Raw genomic sequence first — 12,647 nt, 5'->3', positions numbered from 1 at the left:
AATGCGTCCTGCTCTCTACAGTGGGTGCTCCTCAGTGCAATGTGCGTGAGATCTCACTCCAACAAAATGAAAACGTAGAAGACAGTGAATAACAAAGCAACAACACCACGAATCAATAGTGGAACTTGAACAACATGAACATTGACTAACTCAAGGAAACCAGTACAAGCTCTAGCATGGCAGCACACTTACCTCCAGTCTAGAACTCACGAATACAATGGGTGTGTCGAGGCTCAAATGTGCAGGGATGGTGTAGACGTGCATGTGCATAAACTCAAGATGCTAGACTCAAGATGAATGACAATACGAAGTAGGTGATGATACTAATAACTCCAAACAGCTATGGATATATACAACTATAAAGAGCCACCAAGGGCTCACAAATATCCAATCCAACAAAGTCTATCTCCAAATTGTGGTCGTGGTGGTCTGGCCTTGCGTCGGCTAGACGACCACCCGTATGCCTATCACGTGTCACTGCCCACGCGAAAGTCCGTTTAGTGTGAATCCCGGCCCAAGTGCAACTAACTGCTTGTCTAGAGCTTGTGACACTGTAGCCCTGCTACACCCACACAATGGTGTATGGATCAACCATCAACCACTTTTAATAATGTTTTGCATGCGTTCACATAATAGTTGCCCTTCGATATTCATTACGGACAACTGAGGCTCGCGTGACCATTTCCTTACTTGGCTGAACCGCGGGACTTTTTAGTATCTTTTACAGAATGACGTAATGATCTTAAAATTTTGACTTCTGAGAGTCGGAATCTTCATAGTTGACCAGAGCAGTGGCCGAGGCCCGAGGCCCCGAGCGCCTGACAGTGAGCACCTTGAAGTCAGCGCATCGAGTTGGAGAGAGAAAGACAGTTCAGGAACGCTTGAGCGCGGGTGTGATTCTTTGTTGCAGACATGAAGCTCCTACCAAGAGAGAGGGAGAAGCTCGGGCTACATGAGGCTGGATTTATTGCTCAAAAACGACTAGCACGAGGACTGCGGTTGAACTACACAGAGGCGGTCGCCCTTATAGCTTCTCAAGTAAGCTTGCTTTTCCCCCTTGTCGCTTGCTTGCATGGATAGAGTGCTAATATCATATATGAGGCTGTATTAGATATATGGAAAAAGCCAGTAAACAACAAATACTGTGAATGTAGCTTGACCCAAAAAACACAAACAAAGATTTCCGATCAGGAAGCCTGACAAAACAAGGATACTTCCACCCCAAGTCGTGCACCGACGCTTGGGACCAGCAAAAGGGTAGCTATGCTGATATGGCAGCATGCTATCTATTTAATTTTTTAAGGTACAGAATGTTAGTGCCAACAAGATCCATTTCACAATGACATGACACAAGCCATACACGTATCGGATGATGAACGGGGCAGCAACCGGTGCAATGACAACTGTCTCCATGAGTGGACAGTTACCTGACTTTGCTCCCCTTGTCAAAGGTCTTGCTCTAGATCAGCCACAATCTGCCAGATAGCCCTCTCCAAGAGTGGATATAGTGAGCCGAACCTCCGACACACACTGCAAGCATGGATAGAGAGACGAGGGGAAGGGGTGATCCCTACAAAGAGAAAATGCTCAAACTGGAAGCGCAACCTCAACTTCAAACTGAGTGAAAACAAGAACGTGAGAGTACAGCCATGTCATCTAGCTGTACGACCATGATAGCAGTCCCCCCCCCCCCCCCCCTCTCTCTCTCTCTCTCTCTCTCTCCAGTTCGTGAGCTCTCTCCCTATCTTTGTCTTCATTCCTCAGTCCAGCAGCAAGATGCCATGCCATTCGAAGTTGCATGAAACATTTCCAAACGAGAACAATAACCTGCAAAGCACACCTTGAAACTGTTAAGAGTTTCACCTCTTGTTCGTGGCTCTGGTACCTCCTAGTAGCAGATTAGTGAACGAGGGCTGTTTTGTGGCCATGCCTGGCCGCATGAGAGGTAGACATATCCGAGTTGGCTTGTTGAGCCATGTATGCGCCCATCATGTAGGATATAGCTAGAGGCAGGTTTTCCTTGGCTTGTTGAGCCATGTATGTGCCCACCCACTAGGTTGACTAGAGGCAGGCCCCTGTTCTTAGGCATATCTAGGGTTAGAGCATGTGTCTTTTCATGCTATTGTAATGCGTCAATTGTTTCATGATGCGGCATAAATGTGCCTCATTTATCCTGAGATGTTAGACTTTCAGAGTTGACATGGCATTTTCATATATAGGGCAGCCCCCTATATATTAGGTTGTGGGCTGAGTCCGGCATGGAGCTATAGGGTCTCAAAATAGCACAATGCTGGCGGTAGCATACATGCATGAGAGAGAGAGAGAGAGAGAGAGAGAGAGAGAGAGAGAGAGAGAGAGAGAGAGAGAGAGAGAGAGAGAGAGAGAGAGAGAGAGAGAGAGATGAAAAATGAAATAAAATGTTAATTAACACCTATGAGACCAAAAAGTTACAATGAGGTGAATCTAATACAATGTCTTAGTACCAAAAATAAAAAGGTACTGCAAAAGGGGTACTATAGAATCCTAAACTGCTAGATGTGAACTAAGCAGCTAGCTGGAACTGTGTAGGATATGAGTAGGGGGGTGAAAGTAGTGACTGAGCACTAATGCAACACAATGTGGGTGTGTGTGTGGGGATATAATTGGTGAGAGCTGATACAAAGGCTGGTACAAGATGAACAGGGTGTACAATTTTCAAAAGAGCTAAATCATAGGAAATCCATCATCGGTCGTTGGCGGATCTCATCAATCTCCTCCATGGTAGTAGTCTGACTGGGTGTTGTGCATGTAGGGCCAAAGTGATCCGAATCTTTTGATGCAGCCTCCGTCGACGGTGTGTAGTCCTTCGTAGTCGTGGGCGTCTGGATCTCCCTAGCTCGGTCGCTCAATTAATCAGCGTGCCTCTCGTATGAGGAGATTGTGAGCTCTACTGTGGTAGCTGCTCCTCCGGGTGCCCAGTGTCCGCTCTAAAGAAGTCTGTGACTCATCTCTGAGACTAGCTAGACTCCTCTCTCATTAGGCTCTCTCTGTGTCTACGCAGCTCAAGCAAAAACCGTCAGACAGCTTTGGTCCTCATACCCGATGAGTCTAGAGAGTGGTCCGAAGCCCTCTCTGAACAGGCAATGAAAGCGGCCTCGTATCTCATAGCAAACTGGGCAGTGGCATGTGTAGTGCAACTTTGTCTCAGGCTCTATGTGACATAGGGGACATGTCCTCACCTTTGTTGGTACTCCCGTGTATCTACCAGTCTTGATTGCCAGTCTTGACCCGGAGCTGGTGTGAAGATGTGCGTATTTGGCCAATAGCACATCGTATCCCATGAGATAAGTGGGTGTCCATGTATCTGTGCCTCGTTACAAAACCATCCTCAATAAGCTGGAGAAGATGCTCTCTATAGAAAGCCATCTTCGTACCCAGCTCTTGTGCTGGCTGTATCCAAGTCCTCTAGATATATAGCTCAGTCAGGTCTTGGTGGATGAGTGTGGTGATCTTGGACTGTGTAAGAGTGAGAGAGGGTGCATCCAATGAGTACTGGAATCTGTCCATGCTGAACCCATGTAGCTGAAACCATGATGTCATCTCCCCATACTAGTATGTTGTATCTCCTTGCATAGCTAACTGCTGAGAGGACTCAAGTGCTAGGCGGGCATATCTGAAACCGGCCTGTAGGGCGGTGGACTTTGGCTTTCACCCGATATTCTTTACTTTACTTTAGATTTTCACACACAGAGAGAACTTTGCAAGGGTAACCTGCGACGGGAATTAACACTTAAAGCACACACATGGCTCGGAAGCTAGAATGCTCCGAGCAGATGCCGACAACGAGTTGGCCCCAAAATTGGTGCCCCTTTCGGTATTTCTTTATTCTATAAGAGGGTATATTACAAAGAAGAGTCCTGGGAATTCTTTACCTGTATCCAGCTAGATACCACCTGTTTTTGCAAAATTTCGGTAGCATAACAGCCCCAAAACTTGCCCGAAACCAATTATCCAACTGGAACTCACTTCCATTGACATAAACCCTCTCTTTTCTGCCCAAAAACAGTAAATTCAGCACGCTGTATTTACTGGTTTTTTCATAGTTACCCGGAACGCGGAACGGGAACGGTGACGGGATCCCCCCCGGAACGGGAGAACGGTGAGGGGTATGGAACGGGAACAGCGCGGAACGGGAGGCATAAAAACACCCAAATAATGCAATTTCAAGCTCTGTGTGATTGAATATAGTAGTGTTAGAGTCCTTTGACTCTAAGACCCACAAAACACTTGATTTGAAGACCATTCAACCTTACTATGGCCAATGTGTGTTGTATAGGCTTGAGAGCTTGAGGGGGGAGGGACGCGCAGAGAGAGAGAGAGAGAGAGAGAGAGAGAGAGAGAGAGAGAGAGAGAGAGAGAGAGAGAGAGAGAGAGAGAGAGAGAGAGAGCTTAAAAGTGGGAGACTGGACTCTCGAGAGAGCTTGAGAGAGAGGGGGAGAGGGAGCGAGCCTTGTCGACTCTAGAGTCTAGACTAACAAGGCTAGAGCTTGAGAGTCAAGACTCGAGACTCGAGAGGGTAGAGCTTGAGCTTTCACCGTTTAGAGCTTGTGTGCACTGTGAAGGTAAGGGGTGGGGGGAAGGGCATTTAAGAAGGGGGAGCCTCACAAGATAAAGCTCAAAAATCTAGAAATCTGCCATTCCCAGCCGTTCCGGGCCGTTCCGAGCTGGCCGTTCCGGTACCAAAACCCCCTGCGGAACGTCTGGCCGTTCCGGGCCATAAAACCCTCCGGAACGCCGTTCCGGCGTTCCCAGCCCATAGGGAGGCGTTCCCTGGTAACTCTGGGTTTTTTCCCTGTTTTCAGCCCTAAACAGTCCATGGACTGTCCTCTAACAATGGGGCACTATTCCCAATGGTTATGGCATCCGTATGGCTGAAAAACAGTCCAAATTCAAAGCATAACCAGCGCTGAAAACCCACCTGTACGGTGAGGTTATCACCCTCACCGGTGCCTGATTTTGGAGCAGCAGTTAGCTACTCCTGTTCCTGCTCAGAGAGGCTCTTGCCTCAGCAAAAACGCATATGACCACACAACCGTACATGGGTCAAATGAAAAGCCCTCTTGTGGGTCATCACATTATTGCACGTAGGGAGAGAGAGAGAGCAGTGTAAGGTGTGCAGTGCATGACTTCTTGCACTGCACTGTACATAAGAGGGAAAGCTTGCAGTCAATAGCTCTTAACCTGTGACAAAGACTTGCAAATGAACTCTCCCAACTAGAAATCGAGCGCCCCTTCTTGCTGCAAGAGGAAAGTGCACCAAAATGTGCCACTTGGCACATTTACACACAATTTCCTATTTCGGGGTTGCCGCTTAAAAATCTCCTGACTGTTTGCCTAGTTGACTTTGCAGTAGGGTTCTAAAATGTCCCCCTTGTCATTCCGGAGGTAATGATGCGAACAGATTTCATGGTCCAAAATAGCAGTTCCCTAAATTTTAGGGGATGCTTCAATTAGACTCCCACTGGTCATCTGACCATCTATCCCCACTGGGACCGCATCCAAAAATGCAATGTAGCCCAGCTGTCCGGTACTTTTCTTTGGTGACCCCACCTTGGCACTGTGCCTTTATTGAGTTCACTTCCTAGTATCCACCAACTTGCTAAGTACGACGGGGGGACCTACATGATCTTGAACGGAGCCAAGACATTCTTTTACTATACGAGTTCCAGTGTCGACCAACTCCCCGTTTGCGGGTGAAACTACTTTTCACATTGGTCATACAATGTCTGATCATTTGTAACTTCAAAAAGAGGGTCTCAAAAATTAAACAAAAATCATGCGAAAGAAACCAACAATTAAGGTTAGCAATTGCCACGTCCTCGTGACATACCCCCCCCTTGAAATCGCAAACGTCCTCGATTGCATACCATAAATACATGCCATTGATGTTCTTGTGTTGTTAGCACTCTTTTATCATCGCATGTATCTGCAAGAAAGGTCGTAACACATAGATAGAAATGACTTAATGAGACCTTCATGCTTTGGTCATTTTCATCTATTACACTGAATTCAGATGTACATTTGATGTGCTAGCTCTATCATTACCCCCTCCTTTGCAGACGTTGGGTTGGGGCATATGTAGGCTGTAACCCAAAGGCATCAAGATAAAGCTGCAATACATTTGGTGACTCTGACAATTCATGCTCTTCCATCCACTTTGCATTCATAGGCGGATAATTCTTGAACTTCACCAAATAGCGTCTTGCAACGTGTCCCTTAACTTTTCGGTCCTTATATGCCAAAACTTGCTCAGGTACTAGGATCTCATCAAGTTCCTCAACTTTTGATTGATCCTCGTCTAGCGTATCTTCTGGCACATCACCCATGAAGGGTCTTAGAAGACTCACGTGAAACGCATTATGAATCTTCCATGCATCAGGCAATTTTAGCCTGTAAGCCACATCACTGATCTTATCAAGCACTTGAAAAGGCCATAGTAACGCATACTGAGCTTAGGAAACAGCCGTTCCTTGCCCTTCATCTTCTTTAACCTTGCCTTCTCAAACCTTAATAGAACCCAATCACCAGGTGACAAGAGCAATTCACAACGGTGACGATTAGCAACCTTTTTCTGCTTTACGTGAGTCTTCTCCAAGGCAACTTTAATTTTCTTGTACATTTCATCCATGTTCTCAACATATCGATCTGCCTCAAAGATCTTGTCTTTTGTATGCAAAGTGGGAGGAACCTTTTTGCCGCCTTCAACAATCTTAAAAGGTGCCTTGCCAGTCGACAAATGCACCGTATTGTTGTACGCATACTCAAGCATGGGCAAATACTGTTCCCACTTGCCCTTATTATCTGACACATAGCATTTGAGCAGATCTAAGACAATAGAATTAGCCTCTTCTGTCTGTCCATCAGTTTGTGGATGAAACGAAGAAGAGAATTTGAGCGTAGTGTCCATGTTCTCAAACAATCCTCTCCAAAACAAACTTGTCATGCGAGGATCACGATCATTGACAATCGATTGTGGCATACCATGGTACTTAAACACATTGTACATGAATAAGCGTGCCATCTGATAAGATTTTATCTTCTTCCTTACAGGAATAAAATGGGAATGCTTGCTGAACTTGCAGATAACGGTCCATATACCATCATTCTTTATTGGGGTTCTTGGAAGATCAAAGATAAAATGCATAGCAATGCTTTCCCATGGATTATCTGGAATCTGCAGTGGTTGTACCCTGGTGCCTTTTGTGTCACGTGCACATATAACCCTATGTGCATGTGGACAAGCTACTTTTTGACAAGGGTTCAGTCCGCCTGGATTAGGAAGTGTTCTGGCACTTTTGTGAGTCTGTTCGTAGACCGTGCATGTCTAGACACTTAGAGTAGATGCATATCCTCTGGTTGCACACAACATGATCATCAGATTATAGTCAGAACCCATGAGGAGCATTTTTACAATGCACAGATCTATTTTTCCTATTTTAACCATTTTTCACTTATTATTAATAAGTGACTTTGTTGGGAAACTGGGTAGGGCAATTTGACCAAGTAGGTATATAAGAAAAGCTAGTGCTAGTGTTTTTTGGCAAAAGAGGCAGCAGAGACCACAAGTCTAACAATGCACCTTCTCAGCAAGACCCCCGGGCGGAACTCCTAGCATTTTCAGCCATCAAAATTAGCCTGGCGTTTTCATCAACTGTAGATCAGCCCCAGCGTTTTGCAAGTTGTAGATCAGCCTGGTGTTTGCAGATCTCCTAGCGTTTTCTGCAGCAGATACCGATTTCAGCCCTAGCGTTTTGGGAACAACAGACTAGCCCTAGCGTTTGCAGTTTCCGATGACAGATCTTCTCAGTTGCATCAGCGTTTTCAGTTTTTAGCAGTCCTACTCCGCACCGCAACTCCAAACTTCGCAGATCTCACCTTCTTGCTGCAGATCCTCGCCGCACGGTCAGATCAGCCACCGTTTGTAGATTGAGCCCTGCTAGTCACAGATTTCAGCATCTGCGTTTTCAGCGCGTCGTCGTCATCGCCATCGTCATCGACATAAAGTCAGAATTCAGTAGATACAAGATTTGCAGATTTCAGCCCTTATCGTTTTCAGTTTTCAGCCTGTCTCGTCGTTGTCCTCATTGTCGTCGACATCGTCGGCAAGTCCATTGCATTGTAGAGATTTATGCAATCAATAGTAGACCACTCTCGCCATAAAGAGGGGGGCCTTCGTAGGAGGGTTTGATAACATTCTGGTGTTGTATTCTTCTCTCTCTATCTCTCAGTCTGAACACCTTCATTCACAGTGTTTACCATTTTGTTTGTGATTCTTTGCACTCTCTCACTAAAGGAACGGAAGGCTCTCCCTTCCGTAAATAAAAGATGTAGAGAGCACAACACATTATCTCCGCTACAGGTGCTCTTATTTTTGGCACGCCCGGTGGGACCTCAACTGAAGTCTCACTCCGTTGAGCCTATAGCTCGAGGAACTAGCTGGGTTAAGCTCTCGCATGTGTTGGTCTGCTAGTCTCGACTGCTCTGGTCCAGCTTGGTCTCGTCCAACTTCCCCTCGACGAGCTTGGCCTAGTCCAGCCTAGTCGACCAACTGATGTAGTCTTTCGTCGTGGTCTAGTCACTCGTCTTGGTCTAGTCCCTCGTCCAAGTGTAGCTGAGTGGTCTAGTCACTCGCCCTGGTCTAGTGGAGTCTAGACCAGTGTTCAATAAGTTAAAAGTCTTTGTGCCCAAAGCTTGAGTGGGCTTCTGATTACTTTGCATGACACATACGAGGCAGTCCAAAGATCGACAAAGTCCACTATTGAGTCCTCTGAAGTACTACCATCGGAAGCACCAACTCTTTATGCCCAATAGAAGTCCACTAGCCCCGTTACCCCTACCTTTCTACGCGGCTACCTCCACTCCCTCAACCAGTTCTTCCCCTCCCTGGTCACCTTCCCCAATACAGTTCTCACCCACTGTGTCACAACAACCTCGAGCAACAGTCGCAAGAGCAGATAGCCAAGGAGGAGTTGACAAGCATTTTGGCTAAGGTGAACATCAAGTTCCCGATTTTCAAAGGTCTCTCCATAGAGGATGCAAACGACCTTGCTAGGAGATTTGTATCTCTGTGCAGGGGTCGTAGTCTCAACAGAGAAGACGCCTACATGGTACTCTTTCTATCAACCTTGGATGACTTAGCAGACAAATGGTACTGTGAGTTTTCAAAGAACCACTTTAGGACTTGGGCCATATTACGACAATAATTCTGTGAAGCTTTCAGGCCAAGGGACTTCCAAGAGAAGGTTTTGGATGATTTGGCCAACCTGATGCTCCAGCCAAATGAAACTTTTGCAGAACTCATGACCAGAACCAAGTCTCTGGTCGCTAAGCTTCCTCAGCAACCAAGTGAATTTATGGTTAAGAAGTGGGTGGAGAAGGCTCTTCCCAAAACTTCTAAGCAAAAACTCTGAGAGTCTCCGAACCGACGCCACTCTGGAGGAGTTTGTCGTGGTTGCTACTCGAATAGAAGGGGCAGGCTGTATCCATGTCCTCCTAGTGTCTAATTGAATCAAGTCCCGTCTGATGAACTGAGTGATCTCGGTCCATGTGAGAGACAAGGAGGGTGCGTCCAACGAATACTGGAAAGGGGGTTATCTATCCAAAACAATGGAGCTTGAAGCAAGCTGTCATCTGTTCATACCAACAAGAGGTATCTCCCTGTGAGGCAAGCTGTCGAGAAGCCTCCAAAACTAGATGGGCATATCTATCTTTGGGGAGATCCCAGATACTGTACATGAAAGAAACGATCTCGTAAGTGCCTTGATGACCAGTGGGGAGCAGCGAGCTTTGCACGGATAATCTCATGCGGTACAGAGGCCTTGGCCCTAATCATTTGAGAAATCATAGAGACCAGAGGCCTCTCCATGTACTTCCATCCATCATTACTGCCAGCCCGGCTATGGCTATCCACTGATGGCCCCCATATTTGCACCCCATAAAACATAGCCAATGTGACCAAAGTGTCGAAAAGCCATAGTTTCGTTGGAGGTTCTTGAAACTGAACCTGTGAACACATCCTCTCTATCTTCCCTAAAGCCCCATATGCTCTCGTTAGCCTAGTCTTTTCTGCTCTCCTCAAAGAAAACACTGGGCCACTAAAGACCACACCAAGGTAAGTGTATGCATCTGTATACTCCATTGTCTCTTGACCATATGCAAAAGTAGGTGCAAATCGCGTGACCCACTGTGGTGTGGTGTTGAACACCAGAACCTTGGTCTTGCCAAGGTTCACCGATAAGCCGCTATCACTAGCAAATCTGTGCAACGTATCCAAATGTCGCTGCATTCCCTCTGGTGAATCTGAGATCAACACAATGTCATCTGCATATAGTAGCAATGAGATCCAAGTCCCTGCTAACTGTGCTCCTCTGTTGCCTTCCCTCTCAATGTAATCTGAAACCTCATCCACATAAATACCAAATAAAGTAGGAGAGAGTGGACAACCCTGTTTCACCCCAATAGTGTAGTGAAAAAGCTCAGACACCCCCTCGGGAGTGTTGACTTGACCCACAAATGTCTTGTACAGGGCCATGATCCCCCAAATCAGCTATGTGGGTACACCCATCTCCTGGACCTGCGCATCAGTTGAGCTCTAGGGACTGTGTCGAATGCTTTGCGGAAATTCACGAAAGTACAGTAAATCCTCCTACCACGTGATCTGCCCTCCTCAATAATAGCTTTGAGTGTCAATATGTGATCAAGAGTAGAAAAACCTCTCTTGAAACCTGCCTGTCGTGATGCTCGTATGCGTACTCTCTCTGCTCATCTACTCAATTGCTGCTCAAGAATAGATGCATATAACCTGGCCAGTGTGTGCCCAATCATAATGGTGCAATAGTTCCCGGGCATCATTGGATCTCTTGCCTTGAAAATAGGCACAACAATCGACATACTCCAAGTATAAGGAAAACCCTCACACATGGCTTGATTGAACATCAATGCAAGAAGTCTTGCAAGCATATCTCGGGCATGTATAAAGTGCTCCGCCACCAATCCATCATGATCTTATGATCTCCTAGTCCTCATCCTGTCAATAGTTTTCTTCACCATCTCAGCGGTAAAGACAATGCATGTCTCTGGACATGGTATCGTGTGGTATGGTAGAGGCAGCTATCCCGGAACTGTGTAAAGAGATGCTGCATACTCACCCCAAGTCTCAATGGATGTGATAGTTGGTGGAGGGGAGTGCTCATGAAAGAATCTCCATGCCTCACCTGAGTCCTGGCTCAAAAATAGCTTATACAACTCCTTCTCTAGCTGAGCGAGATAAGCCCTCTTCTTCCGTCGCACAAGCCGTCGAAAGGAAATCTGTGACCGTCTATGAGTAATGACCCCCAAAAACACCTCTCTCTGAAGTGTGGCTCTCGTCGTTTTCCTACGACGTTAAAATTCTCTTCTTCTCGGGTGTGTGTGCTAATAAGAAGAGGAAAATGCTATAACCTTTCTATCACCCAAGTGTGGTAGATTGGTTATGCCATTTCCCTCTTGAATAATAGGTCTTCAGTTCAACTCTCCTCGTTGGATAGATCTTTAAGGTCTCTTGGGATAGTTTCCTACGACGTTAAAATTCTCTTCTTCTCAGGTGTGTGTGTGGGTGTGTGTGTGCTAATAAGAAGAGGAAATTGGTATAACCTTTCTATCACCCAAGTGTGGTAGATTGGTTATGCCATTTCCCTCTTGAATAACAGGTCTTGAGTTCAACTCTCCTCGTTAGATAGATCTTTAAGGTCTCTTGGGATAGTTTCCTACGACGTTAAAATTCTCTTCTTCTCGTGTGTGTGTGTGTGTGTGTGCGCGCGCGCTAATAAGAAGAGGAAAATGGTATAACCTTTCTATCACCCAACTGTGGTAGATTGGTTATGCCAACACATGCAATTCATAGAGTGCAGACTCTACTGACTTGAATGTTGAATGTCACTGTAGTAACTCCTCAAGATCAGGCACATCCGGGGCTGATTTGATGCACCTTAGGATCCTTCTCGATGTGGGATTGTGGATGGCCACAAAGGGGTAGATCTGAGGTTGAATTGCGCTCCGGATGTGAGAGAAAGGAAGGGCTGAAAACGCAGATGAGATGACGGCGATGATGGACATCAATGGAGTACTCGATGTTGGGGAGGGAATTGCGGAGGAGAGGCTCAATGGGTTGCTGAAGGACCGGACCGCATCTGTTTGGCTAATGCTTGCTGATTCCGCACATCTTTCGTGAGGGAAGGGGCCAAAAACAGAAAACACTGGCTGATCTGCTACTCTTGGATAGCGCTAGGCTGATCTGCTGCAATTCGCTAGGCTGAATACTGCAAAACACTGGCGCTGATCCACAGCGGGAAAAATGCCCAAGGCTGGGTGCTGAAAACGCTAGCTGAACTGAGCAAAAAAGCTGGGCTGATTGCTCTCATGGCTAGCGCTACTTGCAACTTGTCCAAATCGATGGGGCAATGGGTTCCCTTTATAGGTAAGATTTTTGGCTCATAAATCTTCTAAGGGCTAGGTAGGGCAAAACGTCCACCAACTCAACAAATTAAATCATTAAATGATTTAATTTGTAAATTTTTGACCAGGGCTAAGTTTGGGATGAAACTATCGCACATCTGCCCACTCGGGAATCC

At 46.3% G+C, this 12,647-nt stretch overlaps 1 protein-coding gene across 1 annotated transcript in view; it reads left to right on the top strand.

Moving 5' to 3' along the window:
* The first annotated feature begins 754 nt into the window (after nt 1-754).
* URE (urease) overlaps nt 755-12,647 on the top strand; it is a 225,361-nt gene continuing 213,468 nt past the window's right edge. The window contains exon 1 of the mRNA XM_086525904.1: nt 755-1,038. Within this exon, the coding sequence (XP_086382030.1) occupies nt 913-1,038 (126 nt within the window). The 5' untranslated portion in view covers nt 755-912. The remainder of the gene's footprint in view (nt 1,039-12,647) is intronic.

This window comes from Adiantum capillus-veneris, chromosome 12 (genome assembly GCF_014529385.1).
Source record: "Adiantum capillus-veneris isolate H3 chromosome 12, ASM1452938v2, whole genome shotgun sequence".
Lineage (NCBI taxonomy): Eukaryota > Viridiplantae > Streptophyta > Polypodiopsida > Polypodiales > Pteridaceae > Adiantum > Adiantum capillus-veneris.
Note: the sequence above shows the minus strand (reverse complement) of the source record. Positions and strands in the feature narration are given on the sequence as shown.